At 43.9% G+C, this 14,981-nt stretch overlaps 1 protein-coding gene across 3 annotated transcripts in view; it reads right to left on the bottom strand.

Moving 5' to 3' along the window:
* The window catches only part of LOC144722339 (uncharacterized), a 30,825-nt gene that overhangs the window by 8,065 nt on the left and 7,779 nt on the right, over positions 1-14,981 (bottom strand). For all 3 annotated transcript variants that reach the window (XM_078600520.1, XM_078600521.1, XM_078600522.1), the window contains exons 6-17: positions 14,277-14,348; positions 12,111-12,278; positions 11,810-11,906; positions 10,357-10,580; positions 8,781-8,925; positions 6,223-6,491; positions 5,491-5,608; positions 4,517-4,722; positions 3,422-3,539; positions 2,892-3,061; positions 2,045-2,142; positions 731-858 (exon numbers count right to left, since the gene is read on the bottom strand). In XM_078600520.1, the coding sequence (XP_078456646.1) occupies positions 731-858; positions 2,045-2,142; positions 2,892-3,061; positions 3,422-3,539; positions 4,517-4,722; positions 5,491-5,608; positions 6,223-6,491; positions 8,781-8,925; positions 10,357-10,580; positions 11,810-11,906; positions 12,111-12,278; positions 14,277-14,348 (1,813 nt within the window). The remainder of the gene's footprint in view (positions 1-730; positions 859-2,044; positions 2,143-2,891; positions 3,062-3,421; positions 3,540-4,516; positions 4,723-5,490; positions 5,609-6,222; positions 6,492-8,780; positions 8,926-10,356; positions 10,581-11,809; positions 11,907-12,110; positions 12,279-14,276; positions 14,349-14,981) is intronic.

Below are 14,981 nucleotides of genomic sequence, written 5' to 3'. Positions count from 1 at the left end.
AGACATGGATTTCGTATCAGAGTAGAATTAAATTCGTAGGCACACCAAAAATAATGCATTACATAATGGTGGCAGTTCAAGGTAGTCAGAATGGACCCAAAGGTAAGTTTTTAAAATCTGTGTTTATGTTACTCAGACGATGTCCACTGCAAACAGCCATATTTACATTTAGACTGCGTGGCAAGGCCTCATCTAGCAGTGGATTGCCATAAAGGCTCAATTTGTTCTACGTTCTTTTTAATCCACATGGGTCCACTTTGAGCACCAGGAAGCCTTTGGGTCCAGTTTGAGTACCTGAAAGCCTTTTACCACGTAACCTCAGACTAAATCATTTTGGAGGTTACACAATTAAATCCCAGAGCACTGCAAAACCATAGGGTCACCGTGAACACTCCGTTCCGAGTCACATCTAAGATTACTCGTATTAAAATTCTGATAGAGAATGTGAATTGTAAATTGGCAATGTATTCCGTGCGTTAAGTCTTTGGGGGCATTTGATCTAACATACAAGACTGCAATGTAGGCACAACCTTTCCAATTGACAATTTTGATTTGAAAACAGGAAACTCGAGTAAAGCAATTCAAGTGCATCTATAGGTGTCAATGCACTAATAATTATAAAAGGTGACCCCCCATAGCAATACAAGACTGCAATGTAGGCACAAGGTGGTTTGGATGGGGTACAGGTGTCAGCTCCGACTGCAAGGTGTCAACAATGTGCTCATTTTACCTCTGCTTATTTTCATCACGATGGGCACGGGGACCACTTGCTCGTCAGCAGTGGGTCCCCTACGGGCTTGCACAACGCTGGAGATCATCACCGTGTCGTTGATGCGATAGCGGCAAATAACCTTCAGCCTTTGCAGGGGGATAGTGCAAAAGTTGGACACGTTCAGCGCAAACCATTGGATGGACTATTTATATTTTTTCTATCAGGTTAGGCCTACCGAGCTTCAAAAGCGACCTGGGTCACACAACTCAAAGTGGCTCGTCACCTGGAAATTACGAGTAGGCAAATACTCAATGCATGTCGAGTCTAAAAAGAGGGAAAAACCAGGGGAGACCTGAAAGAACATGTAAACTCCATATGTACAGCAGGATCGGGATGGACCCACAATCTCCTGCATGCAAGGAGAGGGAGTTAACATCTTGCCACCATGGCACCAATTAACATCCCACATTTATCTGGGTAACGGTTACCACAACTGCATTAGGGAAGCAGTGTTCAGAAAGTGGATAAAGACTATACTGTACATTTAAACTTCTGCAGTGCCCTGAAAAAATGCTGACCAGTTCATGGAATAGGTCGATTAATTGATTTACGCCACTTCAAAGTTGTTTACCGTATATACGGATATCGCTTTATCACCATGCACCGAAAAAGCCGCAGCTATCTTCCCAGCTCCACGTTCAATACTCTGGAACCCATATTGCGATTAGTCCGCTAATGTAATGGAAACTTGTGTGCCTTCAAGTCGGCTCAGCTGAGGACTTCCCCCTACACATGCCATCGACTGGCTTATAAACATGAAATCAAGCATGGTCCCACGGTTGGGCATTTGAAGATTACAATTTATATGCAAAACACTTTTATAAAAAGGGAGGGGGGGGGGGGACACGGCTTCACCTCGGTTAGAACCGCCACGTTGTCGTTTTGTGGCCAAGTGCATTTTTGCTATTAACAGTTAGTTTCGCACAATACGTATGTTATAACGCGGAGCGCGCCCGTTTGAGCCGTCGACGACTAATTTCTTGAATTGCGCAGCTGAGAAGTATCGTACAGTAAGTGGCTACGTGCCCTAAATTTAGTTGTCCCGCCATGTGATAAATGCAGGCCGATTTTAGTGTAAATGCGAATCTGCAAAGTGATTTTTCACTTAACGCAGTACTTTTTGGGAATCAACCTTGATTAACACGGTGCAAAAGAAGTTCATACTACCACGTTAAACGGAGGGATGAGTGTACTATAACCAGAGCTAATACTGCTAATACCGCACAACCAATGTAGTACAGGCCAGGCGTGTGCAGCAGCAGCATTCTCCACCTGTACTCTGGGTCCCTCGTGATCACAGGGCTCTCCTCGGGCAGCAGCTCTTTCTGCAGACTGATCTCGTTCTCGTAAACCAAGAACGCCCCCTCAATCTGAAACGAGGAGGAAAGAGTTGTGTCTAAACGCGTGAACAAGACGCAACCAATTGCCAACGATGTGTTCAATTCTACCGATAAATATAAAGCAAACAGTTGCAGGTGTGTGCACACTTTTGAGTTTATCGAGTCGTGTAGCATAATTTGCAACACTGAACGTTACAATGCATTTTGGATTCATAAATATTTACGCTTTTTATTTAATATATATCTACGCATTTTATTTAATTTATTTCTACGTGACTTTAGCTAAAGAACCAAAGAGTATTTCCTGCAGTCACGAAAGCTTCAAATCAAGTTCAAAAAGTATTTAATTAACTCCATTATACAGAGTGTGTATATGCAAGATGCTGCAATAATCTTACATACTGGATTTTTAATGCAGAGGTCGCCAGTTTGTATCTACAGCAGCCAAAACAATGGGTCTAGTTTCTCAAGCACTCCCATACCTCCATTCAGCACGGCACCAGTTGGTCCATCAGCTGGTTGCATACGGTGCGGGTAGCGGCGTCGCCATTCCGACCTTCTCCAAGGCACTTGGTCAGTATGGTGTGTGATAGGTCAAATAGCCTCAAAACACCCTCTAGTAGAGGCCCTTCCTCCAGTAGTGGTGTGGGGCAAGCACAATTGCAGAGCTGCCACATTCTTTAAATTCTAAACGTTATTGTACATTTCAGCTAGAGTGTGTAACCGTGGTCCACATTCCCACCAGGTGTATAGAGCTGGGGGGGGAGGGGGGGGATTACCGTTCTTGATGTGCCACAGCTCGAGACTGTGAACACGAAGTAGGCCTTGGTGGTGTTGACGTACACCGGGCCACACGAGCGTTCCCTCAGGGCGAGTCGCCACAGGTCCACCTCTGGCTTCGTGTGGCCTTTGGGGGCAGCCACGGCCACCGTGCCATTCGGAAAGCAGGCTGTGGAGCACCGGAAACGTTGCCCATTGGAGAAATTGCTTTTTGAGCACATGTACCTCACAAAAAAAATACCATTGGCCATGCACCAAATTGTGCTGTTGAACTCTCAAGGCCGGTTGAGGCGCAAATGAGGAAACGTTGTCCCAGTACCACATTGGGTCTTCCCCCAAATCAATATAGTTGCCAGTCTCTCGCAAGGATAATGGTTACTCCAAGGTTGTAACCCACCACGTTAGGACCCATAGCCCTGTTGGGCCTTGAGAGTTTAAAGCCAGGGATAAAATTGTATAGACCACTCCGCAGCTCTTAAATACAAGACCGACCCTCACATGTAACTGTTGAAAGGCCACATTAGCTTACCTATTACATCAGTGGTTGGAAATTGGCAAGAAACGGAGAGCTGGAAATTTGTTTCATGTGTAGTCGGATCCACGAGCCTCAATTGAAACTTGTATTTGACAAAGGACACCGTCACCTCCTAATGACACAATGGGCAAGAGTGAAAAGGTTCAGACAAGTGCGAATCTCAATTGCATCTTCAGAATGGTATTAGTATATTGCACAACCGTATTAAAAGGCCCAAGTTAAAAGATATTAGAACAAATCATATAATTGAGTTTTCTTTGCCGAGACAGATGACATAGGTGACCACCCCATGGAAAGGGGCCAATTTACATTGCAGACATTTGACTTTTCAGAGTGGGGAAACTTCGTGAGCCCTTGGTACCTGGCCGAGATTTGAACTTGAAATCTATCACATTGATGGCATGCTCCACTAACTGTGCCATCTGGAGACAACTCCCCAGCATGGCAAGAGCACTCACCGCCACCACCTGCAATGGCGAGTGAGCTCAAGAGTTCAGGCTCTTGGGAAAAGCGCTGTCGGCTCTTAAGTGGTTACTCATTTTATATAAACCTGGGGGAGGGAGGGGGGGTGGACCAAGTCACCCCCCTGACCAGGATACAAGCTTACGACTTTAATTGTGAGTCAAGTGCTACGATGTAGCATTACTTGGTTGGCATCGCCTAAAATGCAACCACTGTTTGCATGCTGTTAAACTTGAAGGCAGCAAGAGTAGGATGCTATTATAAAAAGATATCCCACATTTATCTAGCACGTTGGAGCATGTGCTCGTAACAAGGGCTTATTAAGGCCTGCATGGCCACAAGGGGTGGTGTGGGCCAGTGCCAGGCAATTGTGGTCTCTCTAGTGTCAATGTTTATACACCACATGCTCATTTGAGATAAACCATACATTTTCGAGTCACGAAGTTTCGGAACTGGTTCAGACGCCAATTGCCACATGTTAGCTATGGCTAGGAATCAAACCTGTGTTATTAGAACTGCAGCACAGTGTACGGAGCACTGACACCTTCAAAACAAAAACACACACAAGCCAACAGTAAAACATGTGAAGGAGTACGGTAGTTAGTGTGCAATAGGGGTTGGGCGTGCCTCAATTGTCAGGCCCTTTGCATCAGGTGGCATGCTGATGGAGTAGTGTGTAGCGTTGCGGGAGAACGTGTATCCCATTTGTTCCATGGCATCGCTCGAGAGCCATGTGTCTCCCACAAAGAGTAGCGTGGAAGAGTCCAGGCTCCCCGGCTGCACCACCAGGATGAGGCTGCTCGTGGTGCACATCCCATATGCAACCGGAAGCACTGCCAAGGGGACCGGGGGGGGGCAGATATATTGGTGTTTGTAAGAGGCCACAATTAAAAAGTTTAACTATCAACCATTGTTTTTGACCAGGTACAGGTGAACCAATCCGAATGAGCCAATACGTTGCAATAAAACGATCATTTAATTGGAAGCCCCCCCTTCTCCCACCTTAAGCCACTCAGGGCCCAAATATAAGAATGGCTTTGCTTGCTTATGCCAAGCACCACCGACTTCAAAGTCATTAACACTGCCTTAACAGAAACCAGTGGGATATTTTGGCAGTGGACGCTTTTTTCAGACTACAACCGTTAACCATTTGTTAAACTTAATATTTGCTATGGAGGGGCCATTTACAAAATCATTGGTCTATAGTAGATCATAAAATTGTGTTACGAGTGAACGTGTGATTATTGTACACAAATTCCAGAACTGTCCCCTTTGCAGTGGCATCATACAAGTCAGACTTCCTGGATTAATATTCCAATTTCCTGCATCTTATCGGGATGCTTGACGTAGCCACGAACGAAGCGTCAAACTTAGTTGCCAAGTTTGGTTGTGAAAATACACGCGCAAAAATGTGCTTCTTAAACATTTGCACACACGTGACAATTTAACGATTTAATCATTTGTTTGGCACATCAGCTGGAGGGGGATCTTGACAAAAAGTTGACCAGATCACCACGTGGGTCCAACCCATACATATATAAAAGTGCTATTAATCTACAAGTGTCAATTTAAAACGTGTACCAAACGAAATTTAAACTTACCGACATCATTTATGGTGCACGATTGCTGGACTGTTGTGATGTAATACTGCGCCTCGGTATCCAACAACACAAGCTTCACGGCAAGCGTGTACACATGCGTGGTGGTGTCCACCAGGTACTGGGGAAGACAGGGCATGTTTCAACTGTTAATTTTAATACCGGTTGGGATTTGCATTGCAAAAGGTGAAATTTCAAACGTGTCCAAACACAACCAGATGCTAAAAATGGTGTAAGGGAGGGATGTTTTGGACCAAGTAAAACCAAATATGCCAGGTAGAATAATTACTTACTGGTTAAGGGTTAGAGTGGACTTTGCAAAGCAACTACAAAAGCCTCTGGCCTTGAAAATAGTGACATGCAAAAAAATGGTTTCAACATTGGAACAAGAGAACTGGCAAGACAGAAAATTGGCACAATGTTTGTTATTGGCAAGTCATGGAGGACTGGGCACTTGGGCATTGGATGCACTCAGATGAAGGTCGATAGAAATGTGTTGCTAATGTGCAATGTTGTGCTTCTCTTCATGCACGGTGGGATTTATGCATAGTTCAGTTTCCTACAAACTTTACAATTTGGAATTGGCCAAATATCCTAAGCACGACTTGGCAATGTCTGGCTCCTTCCCATGAGAAGCATTATACTGGCAGCTCAGGTGCCACCAACGGAGCCGAGAACTGCAGTGGTGACATTAGACTTGTCCTGCAAATGCGTAGACCGTTCAACAGGACCAACCTGTTTTTCCACCACCTTGGCACTATACGGGATCTCAAGCACCAAATAGAATGCATCCGGACTCCACGGGACAAGCTGTTGGTGAAGCTGATAGTCCAAGGCCTCGGCACTGCGACACGGAGCCTGCACCGATTGGAGCAGCAATAACCCCCCTGCGTCCTGGTCGCACACCGTGAAGGTCTCTGCACCGATTGTCAAGTTAACGATGGAGACTCCATTCAAAAACAGCCCCATCGTGATCGCAAAACCAGAATCTGTGCACACATCATCTGTGGACAAAAAACGGACACTTTTAGTTATGTAGCACAGAAGCATAGCCGTCGTGCACGGTGCCACCGATTAGGCACACAAAATGCAGTCAAGGTTTAAAATGGTTTACGCACTAATCAATTTACTAGCTAAAGAGAATTCTGCAAATACTCACTTAAGGTAAAAATGATACTGCTTGCATGCATGTATGGTCAAAAGTCGAAGGAACTTTGAGCTGAAATTAGTGCAGTGGTGCTCGTCACCTGTTTATAGCCAAACCAGGTGGGGTGTAATTTCCAACATGTGTGATGGAGGCAAGTCAGGCCCACAGCACAAGTATTGTAAAATTCCTACAACAGGTTCTGTTATTGAGCCTGGAGGAGGGATGAACGAGCAGTGTCAACCCATCAACTGGGACTTGCGCTCACACCCGTTCCCCTCGAGTTGTAACGTCGTTACCATTGCCAAGACGGAATACAATAGCGTTAATAGACGTTATTCGGTGCCCCAAAAGTGGAATATCTACTCGTTAAAGTGCTGAAACTTTCAAACAAGCATCGAATATTTAAACTTTACATTAATTTTTTCCAAATGCATTAGTCACGTATTAAGCTTTGCATCTGTGCATGTTGGATGCACTTCACCACACCCAGGGAACAATTAACATCTCCAAGGAAGCCGATGACCTGGGGATCTGTTTATTTTAGTGAAGTGGGGTACACAGCTGAGCTATAAAGGTCCGACAGAACTGCTCAACCAAAGCTAGTCATACTTTGAAACTTGCATTGCCTTTGTACCGTTCACCTTTTGGCGTTCTGGTATAATAATGGCCGTCTCTGGTGTAGGCCAATCCGTTTAAAAGACAATGCATATATTAGAGCACGTTTAGCAACAAGTGTGGTTAATGTATACTTGATGCCTTGCAATAGGTGTCCATTTGGTGTTTGAACATCTTAACACCTGCTTTATTGCCATAGAGGGTAAAGTAGTATTCTTATTTCCACTATTTGTATACTGGCTACAAGGTCCCATAGATATCTGGTGGCCCTTGCTGGTGGGGGGGGGGGGATGTTGAACGTCACACATGCACTGGAATCGTGCAGAAATGTAGGCATCAATTATTTATTAGATTTATCTAGCGCCTTATTCCAAGGCACTTTACAAAAACTTTAAATTGTACAAAGTGTTTGAAATAGTGGGGCTATATCAAAAGTGGTGCGAGTTATGGTGACAATTAGGAGAACAGGTGGGAGTGATTGAGGGGTTGTGAAATGGTTTGGCTAGGCCTGGTCGTGGCTGGGAGTAGCAGCAGGATGGGCTAGGGGAAAAGATGGGTGTTGTTTTAAGGGAGGAATGGAAGCTAGTTGCTGTAGGTGAACATGATTGTTTAGTGCTGCAGGAGTTGCAGTGAAGAGGAAAGCATGACTGGGCACAGGAGAGATTAGGAGTGTAGAGAATGGAACAAAATGAGAATCAAGAAGGTGGGGGGCAAGACCATGGAAGGATTTAGACTACAGGACATTTAAAAACAGACAGCAATAGTACAGAGCCAGTGGAGTTGGGGAAAGTAGCGCATACGTGGATATTGTGGGGTAAATTACAAATTATCAAGGCAGAGGCATTTTGTATCTGTTGCAGAGGAGTGAAGGCATAAGCAGGAAGGCCAGGAAGTATCGTTGAAATTACCAAGGGGAGAGTAAATGAGCGAGCGAACCCGGACTTCAGCAGCAGCGTGAGACGAGGGGCAGATTTTGCACTTATTGGATAGGTGGCAGCAGCGAGTGCGAGTAAAACGGCAAAGATGCGGTTGGAGAGGGAGGCGTCGATGACCGAGGTGGCAAGGAGAGGAGATCGTAGTAGTGAGGGAGAAGGGGGGGGGGAACTGAGATGGTAGGGCAGGGTGGAGGTGAAGAGAAGGATTGAGGGAAGTGTGGAAATTTAGGGTCATGATTAAACTTGAGAATCAAGTCTTGATTTTGCATCTAATATTTCACTGAATCTCTCATTTGTACATGCTTTTTTACAATTAGCCAAAATCGCATAATTAGCAGTACATCTTAAATAATTCCATGACTCTGCATGTATTGCACACGAGGGGATTTTAATTCGATACACCGGTCACACCTACCAGTTCCATGTTCGTATTACATCCTGGCGACGGTAAGAAGTTCGTGTTTTTTCTGCCACAAGATGCTAACGTCACAATATTTGAAAATTCATCACCGGCTGGCATCTCGCACGTTACTTGGTGCAATGGATAAGAGTACTGCCGTGAAAGTGAACGGCTGGAAGAGTGATGCATACTGCACCTTGCAGCCGAATTTCTCGGCAAGGGCAGCTTCCCTTGGTTGAAATCATAATCCTCGTGAGGTCCCAGACGTCATCGGTCCACAGATGCTGGATCTGCAGGTCGATGATGTATTCCATTCCGAAGTGCCAATTGACCCAACAGCTCTGCAAAGACAAGGCATTGCTCAAAAAAACATTAACAAAGTTACCCTTGTCTATTTTCATTCCATTAAATGAAAATGTTTTAATCCATGCAAGACTATAATAAGGATCTTTCAGGAGTCTCATTATTAAAGCTATTGCTGAGTTGAAGGGGCCGACGACAACTCAAACATTTCGATTTAAAGCTTACATATTTCAGATAAAATAGTTAAATATTGTGCCTTAAGGAAGAGTGTTCCAAATCCCCTAAAGTACACCTGAGCATGAAGCACAGAGGTAACTTTTTGCCACCATCTGCAAAAATTGCCCTCTGTACAAATGTATAAAAAGTTGTGTAATTTGAATATTAACTTCTTTGCAATCACAATCTTGCATACAAACGCACTCCGATTTACAGTCTACACAAACCGAGTAGCGTTTGATTGCCAGCAATCCCCTGTAGCCATCTAACGTTGAGTCACATGCATCGGGTTCGAGTCACACCAAGCTAAAAGGAGCAGCAGGATGCTGGTGCTCCTCTCCACTGGAAGCCCCGAGCCAGTGGTAAAACTTAATTTGCATAGGATCTGTCACTTCACACAACCGCCAGTGATGCAGACTTGCCAGTGGTTGGTGTTCATTGTATTGGCCTTAGATCAATGGTGGGGAACAAGTCAATCATGCATTACACACTTTCATTTTTTATTCTACCTACGTGACTTACCGGAAAAACAATGGAAACAAATAAATTAAATCACGACGTTTCGGGCGTAACAAGCGTCCTTCAGGTGGGGACAACGTAGCAAAAGCACAAACGCTTAAGTGTGTCTCAGATGGCTGTGACGAGGGATTATATAGTTGCGGTGCATGGAGGAAGGGGGGGCATGGTGAGTGTGGGGGCGGGGTGTGGGCTGGGAGGCAAAGTTGTGAACATTGGGGGTGCGCTGGGAGGTAAACAACTGGAGCCAAAACCGAGGCTCTGATGTAGATGGCGGAAGTAGATAAGCAAGCTACGATTAAGCCGCTTTTTGTTATGCTGCCGGGTGGGTAAATTCCAAACGCAGGCTAACAGCGTGTAGAGTTCAAACCGAGATGTTAAAAGCTAAAAACGTGTGGTAATGGTGATGGTAGTGTGTGGAGCTGGGGGAGTAAGACTGGGAATATAGATATGTTTAAGAAAATACATCTAAACTGGCCGTCTAGCAGTAAACTGCATGGTAGCTAAAGTTTAACTTGGTTAATTACATCTTTCAAAGGATTGCTCAATTTAAAACCATCCTCTCGGTTGAAGTTGTGCATGTTTGTAGATCTGGATGGCTTCATGGACAAATCTTTGGTAGTATCCAGGAGGTTTGCAGAGTACTTTGGTATCGGAGAAAACAATATCACGAGAACCGAACCCCCAGCATAGCTTGTGAAAGCAAGTGCACACGACGGACGTTTGTTGCCACGAACCTTGTTGAAGCCGCCTTCCGCCCCCCACGGCACCGACAATGAGGTGGTGGCGTTCGTCTGCATCAGGGCGTAGCCCCTCTGGCCCATTGTGGTCGAGTCGACCTTCTTGAAGTCGACCCACACGCTCGTCTCCTTGTACTCCACTTCGGCCAAGTGCAGCACCAGCGGTTGCAGGATCCTGGGCAGAGTCCACACGATGGCTTGTTCCGTGCACTCCGGCTCTCCTGCAGAGATAATTGTTCACTCAACTGGGGATGTGTGGTGTTTGGGGGGAGCACCACATTTGCAAGTTGCCCAAATGCAATCAGATTTATCAAGGAGATAATGGTAAACCGACACATGGTTCCATTCTAAAAAGCGGATTCAGATTATTTCAGGAGATTAATCAGCAATTCGGTAAATTATGGCAATTTGTTGAAATTTGAATTTCAGCAGAGGACAGGGGAAGGCAGGGCAATCGTCTCAGCTGGTTGTGGCGATGGCAGCTACCCGCTCATTGCATACAGACCATGCTACACAGGGCCTAACGTTCAGACAAGCGGTTCTGCAATTCGTATCACCCAAACAAACTATTAAGATTAGTAACTTGATAATGTGGCATTATTAAAGGAAGTTAAACCCCCCATCTTTTTTATAATAAAGTGTCCCTTACATTTAAATTATTTGGCTGTTATACATTTCCACCCGATAAGCCACTTCAGCAAGCTACCACTCGTGGCCAGGTCGCTTCTGGAGCGGCCAATAGCTCATTTGGGCTTTGTGGTCAAGTAAAACGTTTCGTTTTGTGCAAGTTTAGTGATTTGCTTACATTTCCTAGACTTTGCACTCCTACCTTGTGTTTATATCGCTTGTTGGAACGTTCTGCCCCTACTGGGCATCTGAAGAGCTTCATATGTTATCGGATTCCTCCAGTAAAAAAATATTGATAAACAAATGGATACAGCGGGGTTTGGTGTGGGCATTTTCCACCTTTTCAGGAGGGATCAGACCAGGGTGGAAGAGTAGGTCAAAATAATTTCTGAAAAGGACTCCCTCCTAGCGGAGGTCCTTTTGCCAGCAGTGACACAATCACTGACATTTCAGGGATGGACTTTCACTCTTGTCACTACGGTACTGGGGACCGTCCAGCACCGAGCACACCGTGGATGGGCAACGCTGGTTCCTCTGCACCCATTAACTCGCACAGTAGGCAGGTGGTGCAATGGATATATTTAACTAGTTAAGTCACCATTGGAGACTTCAGTTGGGTTTTAAACGGGTTCTGGGGTCAATGAGCGACAACCAAACCCAGCGCACAAAACTAGCATAAGCGATGTACGCAATTTTGCAGAAAAAGGTTGCACGGGTGTAAAATAACAGGTCAAATAATTCACAAATACTAGTTGGTGTTACAATAAAATAAAGTAATTCAACCACACCTAAAAAAGGGACAAAAAAAACACGGGTCACTTACGTACAGGGCAGGCAGTCGTCATATCAAGGAGGAAGGCTGACCACCTATCCGCGTAGTACACAAATGGTCTTATAACATCAACCAGCGTGCCTTCAATCTGTCAACAAAACAGTCAAGATGAATCTTCTTTACTGAAGTACAACTTCACTTCCGTATTCACTTTAGTTTTTCAATTAGACGTTAACAAGCTGCTATATTCAATTAACATATCAGGTGCACTGCTCATTTACGGATGCAAAAGGTTACTTTGATGACAAAGCAGTAGAATCAAGGACATTTTTCGGCTGTCGGTTTGCATTACCATCATGGAAGAGCTTTCATTCGTAAAGTATGGCGATCGAAAAACCACTCTGGAGTCAGAGCTGTTGACCGCGTATCCCATTTGAAAAGCTTGCTGGATATCGACTTCAAATCGGCTTCCATTGTTTAACCTGAAGAAAATCTTCCAAACCTGAGCAGTATTCATAATCTGCAAAAAACATTGAAAGCAGGGTCAACGGGGACACACGTTAATACATTTTATTTTAAAATGTAAAATTATACAAAGTACATTCACGCTCGAACGAGTGATGGGCAGTCCCCAGGACCAGCAGTATAACTCTACATGATCAGGAACAATCTTAGGGCACAAATGCAACTTCCTCCCAGTTGGCAATTCAATCTTATTTGCCAAGACTCTGAAAAACTCACATTTTTACAAACCTCTTCTTAGGTTTTTTCGGTAAAGTCACGTAGGTAAAAACATCAAAATGAATGAAAATAAAATAAAAAATCAGTGATTTTTTATAAAATAAAATAAAATCAAAAATCAGTGATTTTTTATTTTATTTTATTTTATTTTCATTCATTTTGAAGTTTTTACCTACGTGACTTTACCGAAAAAACCTAAGAAGATGATTCCTTGCAGTCACGAAAGCTTCAAATCTAGAATTTTACAAACCTGCAATTGTCTGCATATACATTATATTACGGAACACCAAATGATGTATTCACATTCCATTACTTAGCATCACCACCTTGAGTTGCAAATGTCGCACGTTAGGAACCAGTTGGCAAGTATTATACTGACCAAGTACACTTAAGTTACATCACAACTGTAAAAAGGCACTACGAAAATTCTCCAATGTCGTGTTAATGCTCAGAGGTTAATAAGGCAAGGCTCTCCTTCGTACATCGGTCTAAAAAAATAAACGTACACTTTACCCATTCCATCAACGACAAAGCCTTCTGGGAGAGCAGCATGGGTTCAACGCACGCAAACTCTGGACCCGTTTCACAAAGTCTCACATCAGCCGTCAGCCTTTCTTGGACTAATTTTGGTGAAACTGCCGAGATTAAAGGCAAGGACCCCTTTAAATTTCGATTTAAAGCTTTCGTGACTGTAGGGATTCATCTTCTTGGTTCTTTCGGTAAAGTCACGTAGAAGGGAAGTAATAAAATAATAAAAATAACAAAATAATTCTCACGACGTTTCGGCCACAACGCAAGCAGCCATCCTCCGGTGAAGACCAGGTCTCCCCGACAGACCTGGTCTGAATTTCAGACGCTGTCTCCGCGACAGACCTGGTCTTCACCTGAGGACGGGCTGCTTGAGTTGTGGGCGAAACGTCGTGAGAATTATTTTATAACGTTTTATTTTTATTATTTTATTACTTCCCTTCTACGTGACTTTACCGAAAGAACCAAGAAGAAGGACCCCTTTCTTTAAGACATGTTGTAAGAGTATTATTTTAATGGAGGAACAGCGAGAGATATATGGTCTGCTTATTTTTTGGGTAATTATATTCTCCACCATGGCATCAACAATTATCTTGTGCTACGGGTTACAAGCTGGTATTAATCTGAAAACAATGGCCCACATTGAATCTCGTGGCATTACATATTCGATCACTACCTTTACGAGGGGACATTCAAAAGAGCTCGGCCATGTGAATCTGGAACTAGCGGCATTGTGCATCCACGGTAAAAAACACCAAGCGCCGAAAAGTCAACGAATGCATTTCAGTTTTCTACCACTAAATCAACTGAAGGAATTTCCTGGCCAAGTACTATGTACAGAATAAAGTAGACACCTATTGCATATATTGCTTCTACACATAAAACGTATTTCATACACACCAATTAGCTGTACAAGCCCTCTTAGAGTGCTTAATTTCAGAGCATTTAGTGAAGAGATGCACATTCTGGACCAGTTTCGACATACAGCATCTCACCAGCAGTAACGTTTGCTTGAAATGCTAGTAAACTGCCCATCTTACAGGCAAGGATACTTTGATAAGAGTTCTATATTGTATAGTTTGATACGAAATTATACAATACACAATTCAAAATAATTTGGACAGACATTACAAGTTGCTATCCGTCACGCCATACGGAAAGTACCCAGTACACACAACCTTGGACCAACATCCGATGTCCGCTGCGCAGTAGACCCATCCGCTACTACCAGTCCTTAAAATTAACTCACCATATTAATATCAAAATCATCTTGCTGTACTTCAACGTCTGGGATGTTTGGAGAGCTCCTACTGATCGACACCTAAAAAGAGCAACATTACATTTACGAATGAAAGCAAGATCAAGAGTCACAGCATTCTTGTACTAGACAGTACCAGCACAAAGGTCACATCCAACTTGCCGGGAACAGAGGCCAAGGCAGCTTTGGTACACCCAGCACAAAAAGTCCAAAACTGCTTTAAAATAATGGGAAAAAACTTAGAAGTCAAGAATAAAGTCGTGTACATTACTGGTTTGCACCAGAAGTTTCATTTGAAAAAAATAAGCATAAAACGTCCAACAGTTAATTACAAGTCGACAGTAATTTGCAATTAGTGGCTTGTCAACTGACAGGAGCATGTAAAAGATTGCGCTACGGATCTCTTGTGCAGCCACATTAAGGGTTGATTGGACGAGTGATTGTAGCGCCAAGCCTGCCTCTGACAGTCACTTGCTTTCTGTAGCCAGGGCAGACCTGGCACGCGACATTGTCACATTAATGGGTGGGGGCGATTAACTGGTCAAGGCAGACACCCAGTAAACATGGGACACGTTGGGTCAACGTTGGTCCAATGGTGCCATGTAAATGAACGTGAGATTAAAAATTCAACGTTTTTTTAACAAGTTAGACTTATGAAAATCTACACCTTAAAATCAAGTCCAATGGGTGTGGGAG

This window comes from Lampetra planeri, chromosome 14 (genome assembly GCF_965212315.1).
Source record: "Lampetra planeri chromosome 14, kcLamPlan1.2.h2, whole genome shotgun sequence".
NCBI classification, from domain to species: domain Eukaryota; kingdom Metazoa; phylum Chordata; class Hyperoartia; order Petromyzontiformes; family Petromyzontidae; genus Lampetra; species Lampetra planeri.
This window is presented reverse-complemented; position numbering and strand designations above follow the sequence as displayed.